This window comes from Bombus vancouverensis, chromosome 12 (assembly GCF_051014615.1).
Source record: "Bombus vancouverensis nearcticus chromosome 12, iyBomVanc1_principal, whole genome shotgun sequence".
In the NCBI taxonomy this organism is placed as follows: Eukaryota; Metazoa; Arthropoda; class Insecta; order Hymenoptera; family Apidae; genus Bombus; species Bombus vancouverensis.
The window spans coordinates 8,393,146-8,418,425 of NC_134922.1; the positions used below are offsets into that span (position 1 = coordinate 8,393,146).

The 25,280-nt window shown below is 42.7% G+C and overlaps 1 protein-coding gene across 3 annotated transcripts in view; it reads right to left on the reverse strand.

Moving 5' to 3' along the window:
• Nucleotides 1-25,280, reverse strand: part of mwh (multiple wing hairs) — a 49,249-nt gene that overhangs the window by 11,732 nt on the left and 12,237 nt on the right. For 2 of the 3 annotated variants that reach the window (XM_033331524.2, XM_033331525.2), the window contains exons 2-3: nt 8,447-8,519; nt 5,187-5,416 (exon numbers count right to left, since the gene is read on the reverse strand). In XM_033331524.2, coding sequence (XP_033187415.1) covers nt 5,187-5,416; nt 8,447-8,519 — 303 coding nt within the window. Of the gene's footprint in view, nt 1-5,186; nt 5,417-6,812; nt 7,092-8,446; nt 8,520-25,280 lie in introns of those variants that run through there. The other variant, XM_076623255.1, reaches the window with a different exon arrangement.

The window sequence follows — 25,280 nt, forward strand, 5'->3', positions numbered from 1 at the left end:
ATAGGTGATAATAACTCGTTATGCCCCGGCAATTCTTTTCTTTCTTTCTCGCTCCGCCGAGTATACGTACACTCTAATAACACGTTTGTTTCATTGACGGCCCGTTTCAAGGCACACGCGAATCCTTAAACCCTGCTGATCCCACAACGATAAAGATAAGAGACCGTTCTCGATGAAAGTACGTTGCGGCAATGGAAAACTTGGCGGATGGAAAGCAAAAATTCCATTCGACTGCTTGCCATTAGTTTCGTACCAATGATTACAAAGTCAATTATTCCGGCATAGCACGGAATAGAATCCTCCGACTTATCTAACCCGTGGATTTGAACAAGAACGTGGAAAAATTCCAACTGTTCGTTAACCCAAATCCAAAGACCGACTATTACCGAGATTACGGATATTCTGTAAATTCTTACATTTTCGATACGGTTATCCCGAGAACCGTGAACATTCTACGAATTTCACGCCGATATTACAAAAACGAAGGTTGTTCCTTCGCTGTAGATGATTCTTAACATCGTGTGTCCGTTTCTTCGCCCCAGATAACACGTACGTTTAGCCTTGTAACGAAGTAGAAAAGAAAGATAACCTGGCCGATAACGTAATCGATCTTGACGGCCAATTATTACGATCGGTTTCAAAATAAATCGATTCCGCCAGCCGAGTCGTCGGCGGGCAACCTGGGATCACGGTAAAAACGTCTGTTAAACGGTCTAATAAGATCCCGACAAATGATACGAAGGTTCGATCTTGGAAATCGAGGATGCGCCTCATCCAGATCGATTTGCGCATTGAGCACGGCAACCCAGCCGCTGTACAGTTATCCGTAATATCGGCATTCGTTTATCCGTGGCCGCTACTTACATTACGGGTTATCTGCTCGCCTCTGCGGTAAGAAGCTTGACCATATTATAAGTCATCCAGCGAATGTGGGACACGCTCGCGTCGTCCATATGGCCGTTGAGGTATGGTACCGTTCGTGTAACATCCGCGATCACGCGTGTCCACGGATCGGTGACAGGACAAACCGGTGAAAATTGTCACACCAAGTTTGATTCGGGAATTCGCGTAACAGGTTGTCGAGCTTGTCGACGAAGTTACCCGCGAGACTCGAGATTTCTCTTTAGACGAGACTAGGAGAAAATGTTGGAATATCTGGTTCGAGATAAAGTCTTCTTTCTTATCTTCAATGAGAAGTCACCGTGTCTTAGGACCGTGTCGTACTGGATCAGCACTTGGAAAACCATCCTTTCTCTTCTTGTAAGAAGGAGACATTGTCAAGGAGACATTGTCAAAGGTCTAGGTTCGATCTGGATGAAATTTTGTAGCTTTGGGGAAGAGCCAAGAATGGTAGATACGTATATTTTCTTAGCTGTGCTAACTTAAGTTTAAGGGATGAAAACATCCTCCGAAATTTGAGCCGTTAATACTCTGCAAAGGATATCTCTTCCGTGTCTTACCGCGAAAAGTTTTCAATCTCTTTGGCAGATAACGTAGTACCGAGAACAATCTAACTTATAACATTCGCTCAAACCTCCGCTCAAACCAATACTTAAATCTCTACAAAGCAGATCGAATATTTACAGTCAAACAAGGAAAGAATATTCTTTGTAGGATAGAGAGATACGTTAACTTGGAAAAACTTCGCTAAATTTTTCTATAGTGCATAATATCACAGGATAGTTCGCTGTTTTCCAAAAAAAAAAAAAAAAAAATGTAACACGATAAAACGATCACACGCAGTATGTGGTAACTTTAATTTTAGAACGGCTGCAGGGCAGCGCTCGCAAATTGCCGCAGTCGCGTGGTTAAACGCAAGGAAAAGGAGATTCGATGTTATCCTTCGCGCATCCTTTTTACGAGGGCTCCTGGACGCGTCTGGCATTCTTGCCTCTCTGTCCTTTTACACTCGTCGGGTTGTGATTAGAATCATTCTCATCTATGCACAACGCTTCTTGCCGCGCCGCTTCGAATATCCGTTGGCTGGAAATTGTGCGGCGATGCACACGGTGAAATTGCGCTTAATAAGGGTAAACGAGCACGTCGATCGGACAAGAATTAGTTCGAGAATATTGCCTGGACGATTCCTGCGTTTTCGCCTTTTCCTGCCACGTTTCTCCGCCACCTAAACTATAATACGTCCCTTGGATTATTCGTAATCTCGTTCGATCCAAGTTCAGCGATTAATGGGTGGTCTAGAACATAAACTACGAAGCCGGAAGCCAGTCGAGATTGAATTCTGCCCACGAAAAATAAAGTCGCGAATGAAAAGCTGGCGCTAATGGATTGACCAGTGCTACGCGAGTGTGATCCAATCTCGCTCAATCTGATACGAATCTAGATAAGGAAGAGAACATTGAAATTGTAACACTAGACGAGATATGGTGTACCTATCGCTTTACTGAATCTTCTATCTTGCGAACTGATACAGATCGTGGAAAAATCAGTGGTTTTGTTAAGTCTTCTATTAACTTCGCTCGCATTCTACTCCATAGAGATGACGGTACTATGGTAGATGTATAGGTAGCTTTTGATTGACTTGTTAATTTAATAATTTGTGAAAGACAGAAATTTATAATAAAAGTACAACAGTTAATAAATTATACACTGTCAGGATGGAACGACGGCTGAATGAAGCAACGACAGCGTTCGCGTGTTTCCTTGCTAGTTGTTCTATGTGAGACTCGCGACGTCGCAGCTTGAGGTCATTTATTACTCCCATTACGTATTAGGAATTTCGACTAGGCAGTGATGTAACGGTACGACGATTGAGAAACAAAATTTCTATGATTTACCTTCGCTATACAACCTTGTTAATAGGCACAGAATTAAATCTAATTAATCTACGTCTTTTAAATTTGTCAATCCACGCTTCTCTAACGACAATAGTAACCAAAGTTGTAACTTCGTTACAATTTATAGATGTTACAACGGCGCATTTTTAAAGATTTCAATGAATTTCCATACAGTACAAGGTTCGTTACCTTTCGTTACGTGTTGTAGCTTCGTTACAATTTATAGATGTTACAACGGCGCATTTTTAAAGATTTCAATGAATTTCGATAAAGTACAAGGTTCGTTACCTTTCGTTACGTGTCTTTTTACCGTCTTTCGCTTTGATTTCTTTGGCAGGAAGTTTAATGCTTCGCCCCGTAATTGCAGCGTTAAACTTTATTTTCGAAGGAAGTAGGACTCGTTGTATTTGCTTTCTGATGGCAATCAAAAACGGCGAAGCTTTGAGACTATCGATGCAGCCAATTACAGACGCGTGTCTAGCGGCTGTGATTACACGCGCTATGAATGAATAGCAACGTACACGCTTCGGGCACTTCGAGACAAACATCGTCGATCTTGCGCCGAGGTATAGCATGAGCCACCGACGTTCATGAACAAATCTTAGCATTTACGTCCGATCTTTAATCACGTTGGCGCCTAACGGGGACGAGACTATCATTTAGCCCTTCGTTGAACGCGATACCAGGAGGAGCTTGATTCGCGTTAATCCTGCTGTGATCACCGTGTTGTCTTAGAAACACGGAGGAAACCCGTTTCTTTGTTGCTCCTATCCGCGGCGAGGTAATATCGCAAAAAGCTACCACATCACAGGAAACCGAGCGAATAACTTTTTCTTTAATGATTTACACAGAGATGAGAAATGACGGATGGATGGTTTTCGCGGCTCGTCCACGCACATGGTTAATTCAATCTTCGGACGAAATGAAATACGGCTATCGAAGGTAGTTAACAGTCGAGACAAACGTAAGAAACGCAAAAAGGAAAATCATCTTTCGCGCGTGCAAATTTCCAGGAAGTAGAGATATTTAATTCATTAGACGCAGATACTTAATTCGTTAACGCAGAAATTACCAAGATGGTCAAAGCGATCAATCTGTAATTTTTCACAGGAATTTTTGAACATTCGAATAAATTTGAGCGAAGTATATAGATAAAACGCAGTTTTTTCTCTTACATTATGTATCTTTATTTTAATCGACTGTAGCGCAATGCTGGTAAAAATCAACACAGTATAAATATTTTATTTAATCGTGACTAATTGCATACAACACAGTTAAGTGTTTAATTCGGATATGAGCGATTCCATGAAAGTGCGTGATCGAGGTTTATTTTGCTTCTTAAGGAGAAAAGTTTAACGACCGTCGGCTAATCAGCAGCCAAATCGGGAAGGAATTTTTACGAGTTTCGGGGAAGGGGGACTCAGCCACATCGAAACGCTTCTCTTAAAAATACGTATAAAAAGTAACTGTAAATCCGGCCCCGTTCGAGCCGTCCTTCCTGTTCAATTAGTATCAAGTATTTTCGTGGTGTTCTTGTCGTTAGTTCCAGCGAGAGAGCGTAAATCCAGCCGTACGAACGTTTATTCTAATTGTTCACGGACAATCAAGCGCACGTGCTTCCGGGTGTCATGTCGTGCGCCATCGTTCGAAAGTGAAGTTTTTCGCGCCTGCACTCGACTCGCAACAACGATTCCCAAATGAATCTCTTCGACGAGCTATCGTGTCAGGAAAAAGTTCCGTGAGCTTAATAACTATGCCTGATAATTAACAACGTTGTTATTAATTGTAAACGTCCTGGCATTTTCACGAGAGCACGAAAGCAACTTTCAGATACGCAAAGTAGAATAACTGTTTAAATTTCGCTCAATTTGCAATTATAATTAGGCGTCTGATTAATTTAGGAAGTCGGCGAAGATTTAGTAACTGTTATGGAATTCCAAGAAACTGTAGAACTGTACAGTTGTGTTGGAATTTTTCAAGAAAAGGAGGTTGATCGTCGTGGCAGAATGTTGAACTTTTACTAAAATACTTCTCTCCTTCCCTCCGTGTCAATTCTAAATATTTTGCAGCCTTTGATTTAGTGTTATTCATTGAAGCATATGAACCCATCGAACATCGAGCAGATCATGTACATAACTAAAGTTCACATGATAGAAGTTGATTGATTCTCTGCCCATATGTATGATTTTTCGTTGATACAATAAGAGTTCAGATAAATGAAGTTTATATAAACAAAATTCTACTTCAATTAGAACATAGTTGAAGCTTCATTGCAACAAGTATAGTTCAAATAGTATCTCTGTATACGTAGATAACATAGTGGAAGAAAGTGGGGAAAGAATTGTTCGTTAATAAACAATTAAGTCGAGCAAGTAATATATGTCTACCAACCTTGGAAACGCTAGCCTCAGGTCAGCTCTGAGCTTGTTCAGAAGCTCGCTGACCGACGTGAATTGTCTCAAGGTCATCTCGCCGCTTCCGGAAGCGTAACCGGAACTCGAACTGGTTGTCGACGGCAGGGTACCATGCGAGTCTTGAACGCTTCCTAATGGACGCCTTCCCCATCGTCTGAGGGCGATCGCGTAGTCCTCGGCGTTGTACGTAGGTGGTCTTAATCGCTCCTGCAAAGAAAATCGCAAGGCTTTAGACATAATTGCTCGTCCGTCTGGCTCTGTATCGGGGCGAAAGCCAGCATAATTGAACAAAGACAGTAGCCTCGAGTCCGCTTTATCCTTTTACGAGCTCGCCGTGTTTTATTTCATCGAGCGTCGTACAAACATTCGCCGTAATTAAACGCCGGTGATTGAACTACCATCGCTTTCGCAATAACGTAGTAACGAAGTAACGATAAACGTTTCCAAGCAGAAAATACGAGCGCGGAAGATCGAATATCGAATAATGTTTCTATTTGTACGGAGAGGGAATCGAGGAATCGTGGAAATTATAGCCGCCACGAATGAAATATTCATGCGAGGGAGTGGAAGCCGGGTTGAAGTTAATTTCACAGCGCTTCAAACCATAAATCGATAAGATTATAGTGATTATCGCCTCGTGGCCCATAGGTTACGCAGCCGTGGGGACCGATCCCTCGTTGAAATGCGGGATCGATCGTGGAAATTAATTTACCGCCTCTGACTCACGGAGTCACCACAAGTGCCTAGAGCCGCTTCTAAATTACGCCTCTAAGATAATTAAAACCCGTATTCCCTTCCTAAGTTGCTTCATCGCACGCCTTCGGACGTATTTCGGTCCAGTAGCACAGAATCGAGAACTCAGGTACGATTCATCGACCGATTTGCTTCGAAGGTCGACTCAGCCGCTTCCTAAACGACGATCTAGGGATACGAATACTATTTAACACCGAACAAAACCGCTTGCTCGATTGTGGTTTTCTACGCGCGGTTAATTGGCCGGTTTTAAACGTGAAACCGAGTTTCTATCTCGTGGTTAGCCGCCGTTTGCCCGCGAAAAATGACGCAGAACCGCATCCTAACGATCCAACGACCCTCTTTCCGCGGAAGATTTCGAGCTGCACCTGGAATACAGAATTTATTTAGACGTAATAGACGATGTTCCAGGTCGTCGACGGTCGCGATCAATCATACGCTCGTTCGTTACTGAAATCGACGGAGGACGCCGATGGACCATCATCGTTTGATGAATACGGGGCTCGCTGGTAACGATGTATCCTTTGAAAAACGATAAAGTAATTAGAGTTCCTTTCCGGGATGCGCGATGCCGCGCGGACATGCACGTAAATCGTCTAACGACGATCATGATTGAGTAGAGGTGTGCATAGATCAATCATGGCTCATGTTTTTTTCGTCCGGATGAACACGAAACGGGATCTCACGAGAAGGAGATCGTTAGGGTAGGAAAGGGTTTACTCGTAAGCGTAGCAATTATGCGAGTAATTAGATATCTCGACGAAAAAGAGCGGTAGGTTACTCTGAATACTTGATGGCCTTAGAAGGATTCATGCGAAACAAAACAAACTCACGTACGTAACCTACATACCTGCACGAGGACGTCACGCTTTCCTGATTCACGTAAGTGCTCGATGAGTACTCGCTTGTCAATGCGTTCGTGTCGTTTACTCGGTAGTAATCCACTATTTCGAGGAGAAGGAAAGAAATTCGTCGCTCGTAGAGAATGGAGAACGGCAAAGTTCGTGAACAGAGAATCTCCTTTATACTTGATCCAATTTCAAACTGGCGCGTATGCACCGCGTTTTTCTCAATTAGAGTGAAGACTTCGAACGTTGGTAAAAGTCGCGACTTTCACGAACATTCGAGTACAGTTTCCAATGGGTGTCTAGGCGAGGAACGCTCGACTCGTCTCGTTAATCATCCTATTGTGATGACGTAAATCTCTCATTAGCGGCACCACGTTATTTCTTTTTTTGCAATATTAAGAAAAGAGAGACAACGAGGTCTCTCGATAATTAAGGTCAGGAGTCAGTCGTAACACGAATGGAACACGTCTCGGGAATAAGATACTTTTTTACGCAACCTTCCCTCTCTTCGCCGTAGATTTCTTGAAAGATGAAAAAAAGTCGCATCGCCTTGGATTATCTTCGTTAATCACGTGCCACGCATTTGTACGGGGCACAAAAATAAGGATTTAACTTGAGTGTAAATATGTGCACCTCGAAGGGGTTAACGCGATGCACCGTGGCCTCTCCTCGATATTAATCATATTATCCGTGACTTATTACCTCCCTCGCAGTTTCACGACGCGTATAAATGCCGGCGGAGCCATTACGAACTGCAGAATTCAATGCATCCGAGGTTGGCGCATGTTAATGCATGCCTGGGTATTAAAAGCGTGGCTCGGCTAAGTATAAAGTGAATGATCGGTCCGACGATTCGGAGGCGAGCGCTAATAATCAAACGGTTGACAGGACGACAGCTTGACAAAACCGCGTTTTATAAACGAGCAAGCTGGATGGTATGCGATGCCCGCCATTCATCAGCGAAACTACGCGAACGTTTATATTTATGAAACTGTTCGCCTAGTAGATTGTTCCATTTATTTTGAACGGAAATCGCATTCGCATTATAAATCAGCATTCCATGTTTCAAGAGATGCAAACGGGAGAGATACAAATTCGAAGAAGGAAATACTTTTGAACATCAACGCAAGAGGATCTATTGGAAACAAAATTAAATCCGATTAAGTTCAGTAATCTTTCTTTCTCGTCGATTTCCCCGATCGTACATCTTCTCCCTTTAGTTGATCCATAATTGTAGCGAAAAATAGTGTACAGGAACCTCAATGTATGCATAATATAGCTATTTGCACTTACTGGTTACGACAAATAGATTGGAAGTGCACGGATTATGATAGAAAACAAGCTGTTTCCACGGGCTTAACGACTCATAATTTCCTTCCTTTAACACATTTCTGGGTCGTTTATCGAACGCCAGTTCTCACGGCGTCGTAAACACAAAACGACCGACAAGCGAAATATACGCCTACCTACTTATAGGTACTGTATTTACTGACCGAACGTTGAACGATAAATCGATAACGTTAATCAAAAGCATCCTGTTCATATTCTAATATGCGTCGTATCATCGTCCAGGTTAAACGATTAGATCTTCGTCTTCGTCAGGCTAATCCTTTCGATTCAAGACACACTGACATACCTTTTCCGGTTGTGGGCCCCACGGCTTTACCACCAGCAACTCCTCCTCCGCGTTCGGAGCCATGTCCGTCTCGCTGAAACACATAAAAAGAACGAATTTTATTTTTAGACCTATGTCAAGATAGATATCTTCGTTTTTAAGTCTATCCCGAGACAGGCAGATCTTGGTACGAGCAACACGAGGAAGGGATTAATGATCCTTAAGATGGTTTGAATTGCTCATTTTAATCGTTTGCCTTCCATACGAAATAAAGTGTTTGGAATTATTAAAAATTGGTATCCGAAATAATTTGGAAATTAGAAGGAGATTAAATTTGCATTGAAATAAAATCTTCGATGCAAGAGATATAATTCCTTATACTGGAACAATTAGTCATTTACCGAGTACATTAAATTATATGGATCGAATCACAGATTCGAGAGAGTGAAACTTCGATCAAATAAAAATCTGCGAAGCGTGAAATACAAAACCAGTTTGTTACAATCGCTTTTGTTCCTTTCCTTCTTCATTCGATTCGTTGCACATTTTCTTAACAATATTCCAGTGCAGCCCTGAAAGAAATAAGCTATCCTTTTCGTCAACGTTACGGTTAATTGGCAATTGATATTCTGTATCAGGTGTGCCATGCGTTATATGGAACGACTCGAGAGAATCTTATTTGCGGAATTCTTAAACGGTACCTCGCTCATTCGTTCCGCCGCGACGGAGACGAAGGCATGCAGAGGCTTCGTCGTTTCAATCACACTCGTATCGCGTCCGGCCTAAACTTCAGTTCCGCTAGATCATGCCGGATTACACGGTTCACGGCTGCCGCCGATGCAATTTATTATAGGAAGTCGTCCCGGCCATTACGAGGAATTCTTATCTATCCCGGTCCGATCCATCCGTCCTGAACGAGCAACTCGCTTAAGCAGTGCCAATTAGCCTAACGAATTTACAATAACAATTATTGTTAATTAATGGCTTTCGCACCTCATTAAGGGTTCACGAGCTGATTAGACTTGCATTAAATCGTACACGACGTTGCCATGGAATAATCATGTTGTTCCGGAGGGTAGCTTGCGAATTAGCCTAATACACTGTCACGCGTCCCTTGAGTTTGCTAATCAACCTTCTATGTTGGTAGCTTTAACCATTCAATATTCATCTAACCTGTGTTTGTTAAGTAGCAAGGCTCCTTTTCACGGAAATATTCAGATGGAACTCGTAGATTACAAGATCATAATGAAATTTTTAATTGATAAATTAACCATTTTCTGAGATATGCAAGAATCTCCTGGGTTCTATCCTCTGATCAAATATTACTAAGATCGTACTGTATGGAGAATATCTCAAACATACGAATCACACGTTCTGCATTTAGTACAACTGTTACGTAAAATTTAGATTCGTACTACGTATAATTGGGAATTTGACACTGGAACAGCACAAGTACTATCTTTGCTCTTTGTAATGTAACGCAATGTGATTTTGTTCGTAGATGTAAAACTTTCGTTCAATACGCGTGTTTATCTGTGACACCGTGTCGAATCCATCAGATATAAGCGGTCAGACGCGTGTCTCCTTCGAGGACCGGTGTCACAGCTCCGTACGGTACTTACTTAGGGATAATCTCTATATAAGTATGAAAAATAAATGTCCCACCGGTTACTGTCTCTATATACTGTAATATCATATTAACCGAATCTCTTCGATTCGTCGTCACATCGCTGCGCGACAGCGTTGCAGCGTACGAGCGAATAATCATCGATAATGGGCCCTCGTGTCGACAGGTGAACGGTAAAAATCGAACGACCAAAATATGCCTCTTTGTCAGTCACCACGGACGTTACTTGTTGCGCTCAAGCAGTACGAACATACTAATTTCAACGTAAACGTCTCTCTTTCGACACGATGAAGCAACAAACCTTGGACACCCTAGAATTTTCTCCGAAAATAAACTCGTCGGAGCTATTGATCGCGGGCTGGTTAATCGTCGGTGGTTGAAATTTAATAGATTGAAGTATTTATGGTCGGGCCCAGAGTGGCGATAACATCTAACACGCGCAGCCTGTTATTCAGATAATCTTTTACCTGGACGAAAGCGTGGATCGTCGTTTCACGGTCGGGTGCGACGTAATGCAACGCGATTCCGCTTGGAAAAGGTGCACGATACAGGGACACAGACCGCGCGGATGCTTCGTTTTGTGGGTTAGCCACGATAATAATAGGAGTCACGATCTTCTGTGTATTTGTATGTGTGTGTGGCACGGTCACGAAGCGGTGTACGATCGTGTATCGAGTGATCGAAAGCGGGCCGGTTGCTACTCCTTCTTCATCATGCTGGATCAGAAATATCCTGGTGATGTTAGTCGAGAGATCGTCCTGACCTTATGGGTTGCCTGAAATCGTGCCGATTCAGGTAATTTCATCCATAAGTATGGCTATCAATGATAATGACTTGGAAGTATTATAATACTTATAATCCGGCCGGTTGAAATTGGTTTTCAGTGGTTGGATCATCGGTGCGAACGTTTGTCGCGTTTCTGAAATTGTTAAACGCTTTCTTACCAGCTTCAGCGTGTGTCGGACGCACGACTTTGCTGTTAAATGCATTGTCTGAATATATTACATATTGTAGGTGTATTGATTATGCCCGTATTCGTCGTGGTTCTGCATCGAGTGAAAAGTTGATCTTCATAATAAAAATTTATAACATTATGTTTACGACTATTTTAGAGAGATGCTTCGGATGAAGATTAGATCATTGAATTAGTTACATATATATATTTGTTTTTCGAGATCGAAACCATTCTTGTGCAATAAGTAATAAAACGTGTTCTTTAACGATAGCAGCGTTGTGTGCTTAAAACTCTTTAAACTCGCAGTTTCTTCGTCCCTTTCCTTAGCCAGGTTTATCGCGCCGCTATATAGAGCATCTTAAGAGAATTAACAATCTCTGGTTTAATATTTTAATGCGCGATAATTATCGCGAAACACCAATTAAATCGCACGACGCTTAATTGAATCCTGCGCTCGCGCCATATTCGCCGACCTGTCGTTGTACACGTGTTAACGTAATAACCGCGTAACTATAATTGTGAACAGGAGGATATCCAGGGTATATCAGCGGAAAATACGAGTTCACCAAACTTGGAAGTGGTTAGGATATGCGATTCTACGATTGCTTTCATTATCAACAGTTTATGGTGCGGTCCTCGATTCCTGTTACGTGTTAAACAGGATTAATTTATTTCTCGAATTAATTGACAGGGAGTAAAATACCGAGATTTACCTTCACAATCGGCAACCATCGCCGAGGATAATTTCAGATTCCGTACCGTCAATCGATCAGAAGAAAACTCCGTAGACGATGAACCTGTCTAAATCAAATTAATCGCGCGGCAGTCTTTATTACTTTCATTAAATAACATTCAGCCGTTCCTTTTACGATCCGAATACCAAAGATCGACAACCTTCCTGCTCTAATTTCTGTTCGCTTATAAAGTTATTTTCTCCTGATAAACCAAAGAAGAATTCGTGCGTTGAAAAGCCAATTTCACTGTAGTCGCAATAATTCGAAAGATTAGGTGAAACGACCTAATCTTTACTTTAGCGTGTCTTTCACTCTCAACGAATGATCAAAGAAACATCAAAGTCATACGAAGATGCAGCTTCGAGATCTAATAAAAATTCCTGCAGGTTACAAGTGCCGTCCTGGCGAATCGCAGATTTGATTTCCAGAGGCTGTGCAGCGTCAGCAGCAAGTGCTGTCAACGAATCGCGGCGGATCCAATCCGGCCGTGCTCATCACCATTAATCTTGAAAAACGTTGTTTCACCGGGGCTCCGTACGGTCACGGGCGATTCTTCGCGTGTCAAAGGGGGCCGCCTCGCGGAAACGTCAGCCCCGTGCATACGGAACGCGCGGTTGCGAACGCGTGCTCGTCAGCTCGGCGATCTTGAGCGGTGGTGTACGAGCATAACGTAGTAGCCGAGGTAGCTACGGAGTAGATAGATACTTACTCGAGGAGGACAGCCGAGGCATTGACCCGCGCGCGAGCGGTTAGACACGCATACGCACGCACTTTTGCACGCTTCTCGCTTGCGCGAGCCAGCTTCTCTGTGCGCTTGCTACGCAGTCACGGTGTCCTTTAAGGAATTCCAGCTTTCCGCCGGGTATTCCCCGGCGCGGCGACGTAAGAAAATTGGAGAAAGTAGCGAATCATGGCGACACGAAATTGCGAGACGATTCGCCATGGTGCACACAGAGAGGTTCAATGGCACGTAGCTCGAACAGGGCCAAGTTCACCGGTGATATCAACCGATTCTACTTTAGCGAGCCAGCGGTGTGTCCCTGATGAGGCGAACGTGTTTCTGGAACGCAGGCTTGGAAATCGGGTCGGCGACGTGGAACAGTTGCAACAATCGAATCATCGCCGATGTGCGAGTGTTTCTTTCGCGCGTAACAGTAAAACGCGATTGATTTAACCGATGATGCAGCCTGATTTATAATGACCCTTCGTTAGAGAGACTCTGCACTTTGTCAGACTTTTTCCTCTCGTTTCAGCAACGTCGATAAAATAAACTGTCCGGGGAAGGAAACGTTCCTGGTAATTGTCCGACCGCTTAAAATGTCGCCGTGGTGCAATTTGCACCGCAGCGTTCCTTCCAGCAGGCATTCCTAGCATTTTAATTCCTCGAAAATTGCGAACACCGACTGGATCGGCCCGTTATTGCGAAGACTCGTCGGCCACAGCGCCATGGCTGGCTCGCCGTGTACACGAGAGGATGATGGTCGCGTGCACCATGCGAGAGCGCACGTTCCGCCCGTGAATAGGTAATGCAATTCTCGAGGAGGCGCCATGACTCGTTCGAGTCGGTGTCCTCGTTGGCTTTTGCCGTGGATCTGCACCGCGAAAAATCCACCGATCGTCGATCCAGCGTCGTTGATCTTCGAGCAGGCCATTAGCGGGATATGCGAGAACATGGAATTTCTTCCTTCCCTACGTAAAGTTCTGTCTTTATGATGGTATACGTTTCTTTTCGGATCGATTGTACTCCGATCATCCAGATAAAACACTCAATCTGATACGTTCTCGATTATGCCTCTCTTCGTTTCTTGTCTCTCCTTTTTCTAGGAATTCTACACCCTTGATTTGCCGAGTTCTTTCATTTTCTCTCACTTAGTAGTTCCACTACTTGAACAATATTCTAGTCACATATCGGCATCAATGTTAGTACTCAATTCTATTCTCTAATTAAATACTCGAATCATCGTGAAATTTTTCTCCGTTCCCTAAATATAAAAAGAGCAAAGTTTCTTACGAGCACAAAGATCAGAATTAGAACATTCGACAGAATTTACTCAATTCACCATCTTTCTTCATTCCAAAAAGCTCCTCTGTTCTACTTAAAATAAAAATTCCTGTCGACTACAATTTAAAAAAGTAATAACTCCGTCTATATTCTTTGGAGACAGAAAGCTGCTCGATTCTACTTTAAACGAGTTCCTGGAAATCACGATCCGGGAATGTAATAATTCCATCTATATTCTTTCAATGTTTACGCGTGGGTAATTGATTTGTTTTATCAGTCAATATTTCTCTGGAGAGAAATAAGATAAAGGAGTGGTCCGTACAAGAAGTAGTTCTCCCTCGCAATTACTTGGCGAAATGAAATCCATTCGGCGCACGGTGTTTCCTCGGGCTATTACGACGAAGGTCGCACGAACTGGGGAAGTACAGTTGAATCCATAGAGCCGAGCACATTGTAAGCATCACGGTACTCGTAATGCTTCCCGTCGGCTGTTTGCTCGAGGTATCGGTTATCTCGGGCCAGGAAGGATGAAGAGAGAGAATGCTGGAGGAGGCCGCGCGCGATCGGCAAAAGAGGCGCCACGACTCGATGCGGTTACCTTTATCCGCTTCGAATCCTCCGGAAAAATCACGTCGATCGAGACTTCGGATCGTCGATCTTGACGACCATTAGCGGACTACACGAGAGAGTCCAGAGAAATTTTTTCCGTATGGCACCACGATTCTCCTCTAGACGGTGGAATGCTAACCGACGCCCGGAAGTATAGTCGATCTTCCATAGCTGATCTTCCAGCGACCGAGAAAGAAGTCAATTCGCATTCCCGTCGAATTCCCTGTTGGAAAAACATTGTTGGATATTTTCAAAGGTGCTCTGCAAGTTTGTCTAACGTAAAACAGACCACGTATAAGTATACCGTGTTGCGTAACACCTCTTCCTCTTTCCTCCATTTTCTTTTTTTTTTTTCTTCCGACCATAGACAATCTTCGTGAGAGGCAATTCGCAGTCAATTAATGGACCCCATTGAATGCTAATGTGGCGTTAATAACCAAGAAGGATGTGTCGAAATACCCGGGGATCCGTTCCTATCGCAGTCACGATGTCTGAAGAACGATGTTTAAACGCTCAAAATCGGTTTCGGTATTGAAACCGTGATATAATCCTAGTCACGGGGCATTCGAACACTCTTCGAGGTTATGAAACGTGACTACGTTGAATGATGCGGTCCGCTGGCGTTTTTGTATCGCTTTTAACGGGACTGTGACCAGAGGATCGATTGTAAAGAAAGAACGAAAAATAGCGAGTGAAAACTGGGAAAGAACACGGGGAATAATTACCGTTTTAAAAAGAAGTCGTAATATGAGTCGAAGAATCGGGGGTACGTGAGACTTTTCCGTCAAGGAACAGAAACGAAACGTTCGTTACTTGGAACACTGTAATTGCTGAAATTAAGTAAACTGTAAATACAACTACGGGAGTTACATTCTCCGGGGATACGAAAATGGCGCGTAGAAGTGTTCGCCGCTCGGTAAGAAAAGAACAAGATCCTTAGCTGATGATAATTAGCCCGGCAACTACTCTCTTTGGCATAAAAGGCTAATCTACGATTAACCTAGCCATTTTTTCTGGTCATAACATAATGCTCGCATTGCAGCTCTGGTAATTGTTCGCCATTTTTTAATTCCCGCTATCTGCAAATTTAGATCTCGCGGTAGCTGCATTTAACCACCGGTTTGCGCGTCTATCCGTAATTTCCACTTTCTAAAAGTTCGCAGCCCGCCTGTCCAATACACAAACGAGCAAATATTATCTCATAAGAATAGGTAGCGCGTTCGTCTTTTCCTAATTCTACCTTCCTTTAGAATCTAAGCTCTGAAATTCCATAAAATTTCAGAGGAATTGCGTTTCAAATATTCCAGATACCATTCTCAATTCCATATTTCTTTAGAATCTAATCTACAAAATTCCAAATTCCTTTAGAACCTAAACGTCATATAAACGCGCTTCGATCGCACTGGCATTCTAAATACCTTTCTCGCTTCGATCTTCTTTGGAACCTAATCTCTATAATTTCATAAAATTCCTAAGAAACAATCGCGTCTCGATGTCCCGATGTTGATATTCTAAACTCGGACGGCCGTATGTCTCAATAAAACGTTTATTGCAAACAATATGTTGCCGAGAGTCCTCCGATGACCGCTTTTCGCGAGGCTGTCACGCGTGACGACGAGCTTGGTGGGAAAAAATTCTCTCGATGACCTCGATACGGAATGAGCGCGAAGGATGTTCCAGGACGCGTGCACCAGGATCTCGGATGGTTGTATTGATTACAGTATTCCGCGACTCGCTACCGTGGTCGAGACACGAGGCAAAGAATTGAAAAAACGAGAGAAAAGAAAGCAGAGGTAAAGGACGATGGGTGGAAACGAAAGAGAAGAGAAGCTACCGCCGCCGCCGCCGCCGCCGCCGCCGCCGCCGCGGTTCAGGATAATAAATGTGAGATTGGATCTCGCTGGTCATCTCATTGGCTTCGACTCGCTCGAGCGAGCAATGATCGAGATTATTTGAATATCGTCCGGTAAATACTCGCTCGGCCAACTGAAAATGACGACCGTAAACACATAGTTGACGATTATAAGCAAGCAAGTCGGACCTCCTCGGGGATCACGTTGGAAACTACGAAGAAAAGTAGCGCAACTATGTGTTTATTTCTCATGATTTTCTTCTTGTTTTCCCAAGGAAAAGTTTCGAGCAACTTCAACGGGGATTATCTATTCCGGATGGAATCGAAAGTGCGCACGAACAGCGAAATTACCTTGGCGAATGTCGATCGAGATATTCGATCGATGCTGGTATCGCTGCTTGTAACGATGTCTGAAGCGCGACAAGATTTTTGCGTTCCAGATTCGAGCGTGTCTGACCAGTCACGGCCGTGTCTACTGAATTTATCGTCACAGCTTGTGAAACTGAAAATAACAGAGGCGTTCCTCGCTTTCCAAAATTTCTCCCGTCTATAATTAACGATGCATTGTCCAGTTTATACATCTTGTATGTTTTTTTCTTTGATTTTTTGTTGAGCTGGAAGTTGGTTCGAACGAAATTCCGCCACTTGAGACACGATTGTAGCTGGACCGGGAAGGTAACACTTTCCTCGTCGGTGATTTTCATACGCGCGTGCGTAGACCCGGCTGATTGTTAGTTGTTATCGCATTAAACATGACGAGCGAGAGTCTGCGCAACGGGAAATGATACGTTGTTCGTCTACGTGCAACAAAGACAAGAGAAGAATTACGACTCCGCTAAGGCTAGACCGTGGATCGTCTAAACATAGAGACCGTGCGCTAACTGCATTTTTACCATGGTAATATCAACGAGTCAACGATGAATCCGCGTAAACGCTGCCCTCGTCCCGATAAATTATACATTCAAAAATGCCCGGCCGTGCCTGCTTTTAAATATTTTTAGTCCGTTAACCCTGAACTGGACACGTAAATATCCAACCTCAGTGTTACGTTTCGAAGAAAAATGTCGAAAGAAATTCTAAATGGGAAGATTGTGTTCAGTGTTTGCAACGGTCTGTGAGCAGAGATATAGAAGACATCGTGATAAAAGTCTGTAATAGAAGACAACTGGTCGAGGGTGTGTCTCGTTGGCAATACAAATCTAACGTGTGCTATGAATCATAAGCGCAGTAAAAGCGTGCAAATAACCATGTCAATGATCTCACTTACGTGCCGACAAGACGCGTTTAATAATTCGATAGCGTTAAAAATTAGACCGTAATTTATAACTGTAATTTCGCAAATGAGAGAAGTCTAATAGAATCAAGCTCGTTGTTCGAGTGTTTTCTGTAAAATTTCGTGGTAAAAGCTCGGCCCGTAAAGTGTCTGGGCATTGTCTAAGGCTTGATTTACAATTGTGATTTGGCCACGTGAGATCGTGGCTGGCCAAATATTATACAGCGCTCCTTAAGTGGGTTGTTCGCGTTCCAGCCCCAGTCACGCTCAAAAAGCTGAATAACATTTGAATGAATTGTATCCGTAGCGTGACCGGTTGCTGGTTGCCAATTAAGTCGATTTCCAGACACGAACTCTGCCAGAAATTTCAATAGAATGTTCATCCGACTAGTCGATTAATTCTTCGAGTTTCGAAAAATTGCTTTCACACGCATGTTTCAATACCCATAGAACACTGTCGATAAAAGAATTACACGAATACATGTAAATACCGATGGAAGGAACTACCGAGCAGAATAAAGCGTATCGATGTCTACTCGAACGATCTGAAACCTCTGACGATCTTGAAAACGATTTTCCATCGTTTTCCTAGAACTGGTAGACTGTAATCCGTTCGCGACGTGAATGATTCGTGTCCTGATGCTAGCCGTTGTATCCACAGGAAATTGAAGTCATTAATGCTCGACCAAGAGACGAGATACGCCCATTGGTAGTCGCTTCTTTCCACACGAACACGCCACTTTCTACCCGAGGGGCCGAAATGCTTTCCACTGGAATCGCCAGGCGGAAGGCGTTACTATTTTTCTTTTTTCTTTTCAAAGATATCGTCGATCAAGGAGGATGGTCCAATAGAGGGATTATCGTTATTAACCCATTAAGATGCGTGAAACTAGTGCTTTCTACCCTGTCGTGTGTCTCCGATCGCGTTTCATGGCAGTTTCTAACGGAAGGCCGTATCTGTTTTCCACAAAAAGATGTCGACCACATGGATAATTATTTTTTCCCCGCGGTGAAACGACGAACCGACGCTTCGTTTTACGCCAGGACGATTTGCAAGACAACTTGCAGCTCCGAAAGGGGAAGTGGTCGTTTTACTTTTGTGACGAACCAGCAGTGCGCAACGCGTTCGTCGTTGTCCTCGCGATTCCTCGCCTTAAGAAGGAACTAATAAATACGAGACTCGGATCCTAAGTGAAATCTTCACGTTCCTCCTGTATATGTGTAACGTTTCATATCTTTTTCGTATCGCGTATCATTCATTAACGTCAATTAAATTCTATTTCAACGACGCGATGTTTTTACCGATGTCGGTGAACGCGAAGAAAATGGCACTGCTCCTCGTGTTATTTCTATCCAATGGAATCTTCTATTCAGTGTTTGCACAACGTGTTTTCGTCCATTTCTGTGATCGATAATGCAATTTCTCTAGCAATCGATACATACAGCGATTACAAATATTATTTGCGAATACTCTTATTTTCTAACGAACCGTTTTCTACGAGATTCTACATTTTATCTTTATAGGATCAAATGTCTGTAATCATATGAAAGTATTACTAAATTTAATATGCTTTGATCTAATTAATTAGTATGTAAACGCTATAATAAATATTTACAATGTTGTACAAATACTTTCCGTAGCGTCTGTTCAAATATATAATATACTAGATATCTGTATGTATTATCATTAATAATTATTATCGATGCCATTAATTATTATTATCCGGTTATCTCAACCAGTTATGCAATTAGCTGAATAATGACGCGTGTGTATATTTAATGCACACACGCTGTTTTCATAATTATTTTAACTCTTATTAGTTCCTTTTATTGTCCAAATAATTCTCAAACAGGGTATATCGACGCTAAATTCTTTCAATATCCATTGAACATCCTTATGTATATTTTGCGTCGATTTCCAAGAAACCGGTCTGAAATACACGTTTCCCGCTACCAGGTTTAGATACGCACACGCGTGTTCGCCTATCCGCGTCTATCCGCCGATGCTTTCGATTTTATACAAAGCTTGGCAGTCTAGTTGAAACCCTAGAAAAGACGAAAACCATTTCGACGTTGATCCTTATTCGGTTTTCAATACGTAGCATTAAAGGCAACTCATATGGAGGAGATTAAAGGAAAACCCTCAGAGTAAAAAAATGTATAATTTTTAGTAAGAAAAGACGAAGAAAATAACTCAATCCCTAGGCATACAAAATCTTCCATGCAACATTCACTTCTATGATAATTGATTAATACAAAAACTTCAGGGTAAAACATATCAATAAGAAAAAGAACGGACAAAGTAACTCAATCCTATGCTATTCAAAACCGTTGATACCACATTGGCCCCTTGTTGATTGGCTCTTAACAATATGCAGCGATACGTAGCTCGTATTGAAGAGATTAATGCAAAATCTCCTATCTAGAAAATGTCATTACCATCGAAGGGAAAAATTAAAAAAGAATAGCTGAATCCCCTCGCGTGTCAGTGTTTCCACGACGTTAGTAGAACGGTTCGGCAAGTAAGTGGTGGTTGGCGAGAGACATCGCTCGATCGGACTGAGCCATTGGGCCCGTCGCGTCGTTGCCTGGCAGCTAGTGTCCATTGTGAGGTCGTGTGCCGTTATGAATCTCTAGTTATAAAACGGATCCTTCGTCTGCCGAGGTCCCATCTTTCCCTCTCGCCGTGAAACGCATAACTGTATCCTTTACACGGGCACACGTGCACCACTGTGTCGTCTGGCGAACGGAAGAAGATCGAAAAAGAGAAGAACAAATAAGAACAGTACGAACCTAAAGTGACGTTTGACACTCGGGACCAAGAGAAATCTAATTTACAGCACCTTATAAAACGTTCCCCGGGTTTCGTATCGCTGTTGCACCGTTACGTGCTTCGATTCCTTGCGTTTTGCCGCGGCGAACATTTGTTCCCGCGGCGACCTGTCCACGGCTCGCGCTTCTTGCGCGATTATACTTGCTTGCATGGAAGAAATCTGAGAGAAGACGTGAGTCGAGAAATTCGTTGAAAATTTTAAAGAAGTTCTTGACTCTGCGTGACAGAGATCATAGATGGGTATAACGATTAGGTATGATGCCTTTTGATATATTTTCGTTGCTTTTACGCGGGGCGATGTTGATAAATAGGAGGTCACGTTGGTAATTAATTTTCGAGGTTTAAAGTTTCGTTAAAAACCCCGTCCCTTGAAATAAAGAACAGTATCATTGGCTCGTAAGTAAATGCGATATATCTTCTCTTACGTATACTTGAAAAATGGACTGGTCTTAACTGAGAACATTTCATAACTTCCACATTCTAATTTTCTATCAGTTAGAGGCAAATGCATAGAGAAAATCATTGATTTTAACGCCCCCACTGAAAAATATCTGTTCACTTAACATTCGCGAAAACGATTTCTAATTCATTACGTAACATTGAGATAGAGTGTCGCTGTCGAAGATCATAATAATTTCACGTTACTCGGCTCAATGTCGCTTTATCTATTGCCGCTTTAGCTATTAAATCACGATATTCCTTCAGTGTCATACAAAATCCCAACAACATTTTATCGTTCGTTAGCCTCAGACACTAAAACTCTAATACGTAGCTACTTTCTTGGCTAGTTTCCAAGTCTGACAATAAGACTGGAGAACATCAAATGACTGCATTTGTCGTGGCGTAACGAATCGCGGCGGGTCGTGAGAACGTTTCCCTGGGACAAGGGGAAACGATTTCGCGTACAAAATCGACACTTCCGCCGGCGCGAGTGTGTCTTTGTTCTGGCCAACAGACAAAGGAACGCGAAGTCACGGCTACATCGACTGTGCACGGCTTGGCCAACCTATGCACACTGTGAACGAGGCTTTAGGAACTCCGTGGTTGGAATGCCGAGTCGCCGTGTGTAACGGGCATGGAATGCGCGAGAGGAAGTCGTGCGCGCTCGCAGAAATTCACGTTCGATCGGCTGAAATTCAGGCACGCCAGCCTCATTTCCCATGCAGAACGAGGGCCACGGCATTGCTACACGTGCTCTTAACTACGTGACGTGTTTACATGGACCACTAGGAAACGACATATACGCACCGTGATCGCGTGAAAAGGTAGCCTAGCGTGATTTATAGGTATTTCGTTATAGAGAAGATCCTGCTCTCGGAAGATGCAGTGGAAGAAATAGTTGTCAGAGGAAAGATAACTATCCGAAGCTCGAGCCATCAGAATCTCAGAGTATTTCATACTTTGAATCGCAGGAGAAAAAGTCGTTGGAAGATTGATCGGACATCGATCGATCTCTGACAAAATATGGCAAAGTATAATTTTTCATTACTAAAAAGTGCCGAATCTAAAGCGTAAGCGAATGATAAACGAAACTAATCTGGTTGTCATTGTAGCGTAACAGCTTCTACAATGAATCGTTGGTACAGTAGCAACTAGCTGGCGTGAACGGATCATTACCTCGTTGCCGGTTTCCGATCGTTCGCGGGACGATTTAATGGACCGTTCGCAGACCGTTTGCTCTGTTACAGCAAACCGATCATCGTCCGTTTCTTTCGCCTTGAGAATCCTCTCAAATGCTTCCGGAAGCCGCTGGATAAATAACGTCTCGTAAAAACGGAGAACCTCTACCGTGGTCCATGGCGTCGATCCGCTTACATTTTACATTGATGCAGCAAAAACCAGATACTTTGATTATTCGTTCAACCAGCAACAACGTACACATTTAGGACGCTGCTCTTTCTAACATTCATAGCGATTACACGCTCTATTTTCACGTCTATCGACATTGTTTCGCGTGGAAAAACTGAGAAGGGAAGCTCGAAGAATCGTTTAGAACCGTGACAGGCTCGTTCGATATTTTCTTTCCTCTTGAGCAACGTGACTAGAATTACTTGGATAGAGTAGTATGTATAAGAGACTACTTAATCCATCAACGAAGAAAATGCTTCACCGATGTAGTTAATGAATCACTCGAGCGGACGCACGTCGGTTAAACATCGCAGATCTGCATAGAAGACAATTAAGAGTCGTTAAAATAATTCCGGTTAATTAAATGTTTCCAGTTGACGGACAGACGTCGCGATGGAAAGTCGGTTTTGTTCGCGACTTTCATCTAATTAATCCGACTGTCCCTGTTTCTCGGTGATATATCGCAGTGTGGGTGGAAATACGGAAATAAATGGTTCGCGTATGTTTAATAATGGATCTGAGGCTGCTCTAGCTTGAAACGGTAACGGTGAACGGAATCGAAAATAAGCGTCCCTGGGTGAGAGAAAAAAAATGTAAAGATGTGGCAGGTAATTGGACGCCGGTAATTAACGGATGATAATCACGATAATGATTACGGCGATGACGACGATAATAGTGGTATCGTTGTATTATGCTCGTAGCAGGTAAGTTTACGCGTAAATCGCCGCGTTTCTCACATTTCTTTCAGTCAATCGACTAATTTATGGTTACCGTATCTTCTATATTTTCAACGTTTAGATCATCTGGGAACTTGTTGCAGATACGCCAGTACCTGCTGCTACTAGCAACGGAAGAAGAAAAGAGAATAAGACGACGTGCATGAACAGGAAGAAGAGGAAGAGGAAAAAGAAATGTACCACGTTGGATCAATGAGAGGCGCTTTCACGATAATAAATATCTCACCATTTATCACGTCAACTGATTACGCCCGGAAAAACGTTACCGATTACCATTTTCAATCATCCTCGGACAGATCGATTTACGATTTCAGTCATTTTAGCCGGTCGATCATTCATCGTGTTAACGGCAAGGGACACGAAGTGAGACGTGCCATTCGAATGGCACAGCCGCGTTTAAGAGCCGAGGCGAACGCGTTTTGTCGCGGCAATTAACGAGAAGGAACTTTCTTATTAACTTTCCTCAAAGAACAGCACCATGGTGAAACTTTTACGCGGCCGCCGTGGCAAAGAATAGAGAAAGAAATTGTCGCGTGCCGGCCGGCTTCTCCAATCGTCACGGTCTATATATTTTAATTTTTAGTCTTACTGCTCGGCCAATCTCCCAAGGATGAACGACAGTCGCATTTGTTTGGCGTATCATCGCGTGCGCACGTACCATATTAGTTTCTAACAATTTAATTGGTAATTTCTTGATGTTACGGGAAAGTGATCGGACTCGTCGAATGATACCGTTTCGGATAGTTAAACAAGTCGAGAATTAAACAAGCTGAAATACGCTCGCTAGCGCCGAGATGTCCCTGAACTACTTTCCAACGCGGAATGCGAGGAAACTATCAATTTAAAGAGACACGCTTGAAAAACGGAAATTTATGCAACCGCATCTGATGAGGATGCAAGTGTTTGATAATACAAATGAGTACATTTTAGAAAGTTCGATAAAAATTAAAAATTCCCCTAGATTTAATTACCGACAATTTAACGGCCGTGCGAATGCGTAAAGTTCAAGTACCCCAGAAAACTGATTGTAATCTTGCCTCGGAATCATATACAGAAATTTATCATCGTTACACCCGTTATTTCATATCCGGATTATTATAAATATAATTGATGCGTGTTCATTAACTCGACTCGAGTAATTTACATTCCTAGATCTCGATTGCGTTGTGCGTAGAGCAGTATTTTAATAGAGTGGTTTCTTTCTCTTGGTTTTTTTTTTACAAGTGCTTTTAGTGGAACTTGTTTAGTCGCTTTGATTAAAGTTCGTATTTGTCCTATCACCTCCGATCTGAATCAGCGCGCTCGTACTTTTTTCTAAGCGCGATTCCCCAGATATACGTGCGTGTGTGTGCAACCGTTCGTATACCAGAAATTTAATCAATGCGACTGCATGCAATTAAAAGTAAAACGTGTTTTGAACTTGTCTTATCGTTCTCATTAAAATTGGAAGAGCATCGCTGTATTTCTTTACGTTTTGCTTTGGCTAACGTCCGTAGGAATTAACGAGCAACTTATTCTCTCCGATGTGGTAAAAGAATCGTGTTTCTTCAGCCTATCTCCATTAATATTACACTGGTAATATACGGTGCTAACATACGGTGTAGCGGAAGTTCTCATGGAAACAATCCGACGTTTCCAAAATATTCATTACTCGTTTATCTTTTACTTATTAGCATCGAGTATCGTGAAAAGTGTATTCGTACGATCAGCGTGTTGAAACGATTTGTACTTTCAATCTCTAATAACACTCGAAGGAATGTATACCATGAATTTTAATATTCATATTTCAATTTCACTCTGTCGGATAAAGAAGATAGCAATTAGAGATGTGATACGTCTCTCCGCAAATAAGATACTCTCGTTACCACTTTCTACGATCGTTTAATCCGTATGATAGCTATCTTCCGTTCCTGTATCTGTAATTACAAAGGGGACGATTAACATTCATTCATTGGCAACAGTGTAACAGTTTGCAACCCCGACCTGATCTACGTATTAACATATGTTAAATAAATATAGAATAGGACCGATCGGACGAGTTTCTAGTTTCAACCCTTTTCCGGGATTTAAATTCCATTTGCTCTATTTTACAAGCTTCCCTCTTTTATCGATCGTTCTGCTACACGAAAGACGTGGCTTGATGGAAACTGTACGTTTTATGATTAGCTCGGTATAACGTATGTTGGTGGTAGAATCTGTTTATTAGTATCCGAGGGCATTAAATCGCTCCGTACATCGTAAATTGGTACCAAGTTACAAGTTACGTTTAACGAGTGACCGTCAAAGGAGTCCTCCTCGTGGTCCGTGAAACTACAGCTGCACGAGCACGGAGGAGAAAAAGTGGTCGGTGCGTATTTACGTAAATTGGTGCGTATGCCGGCCAAT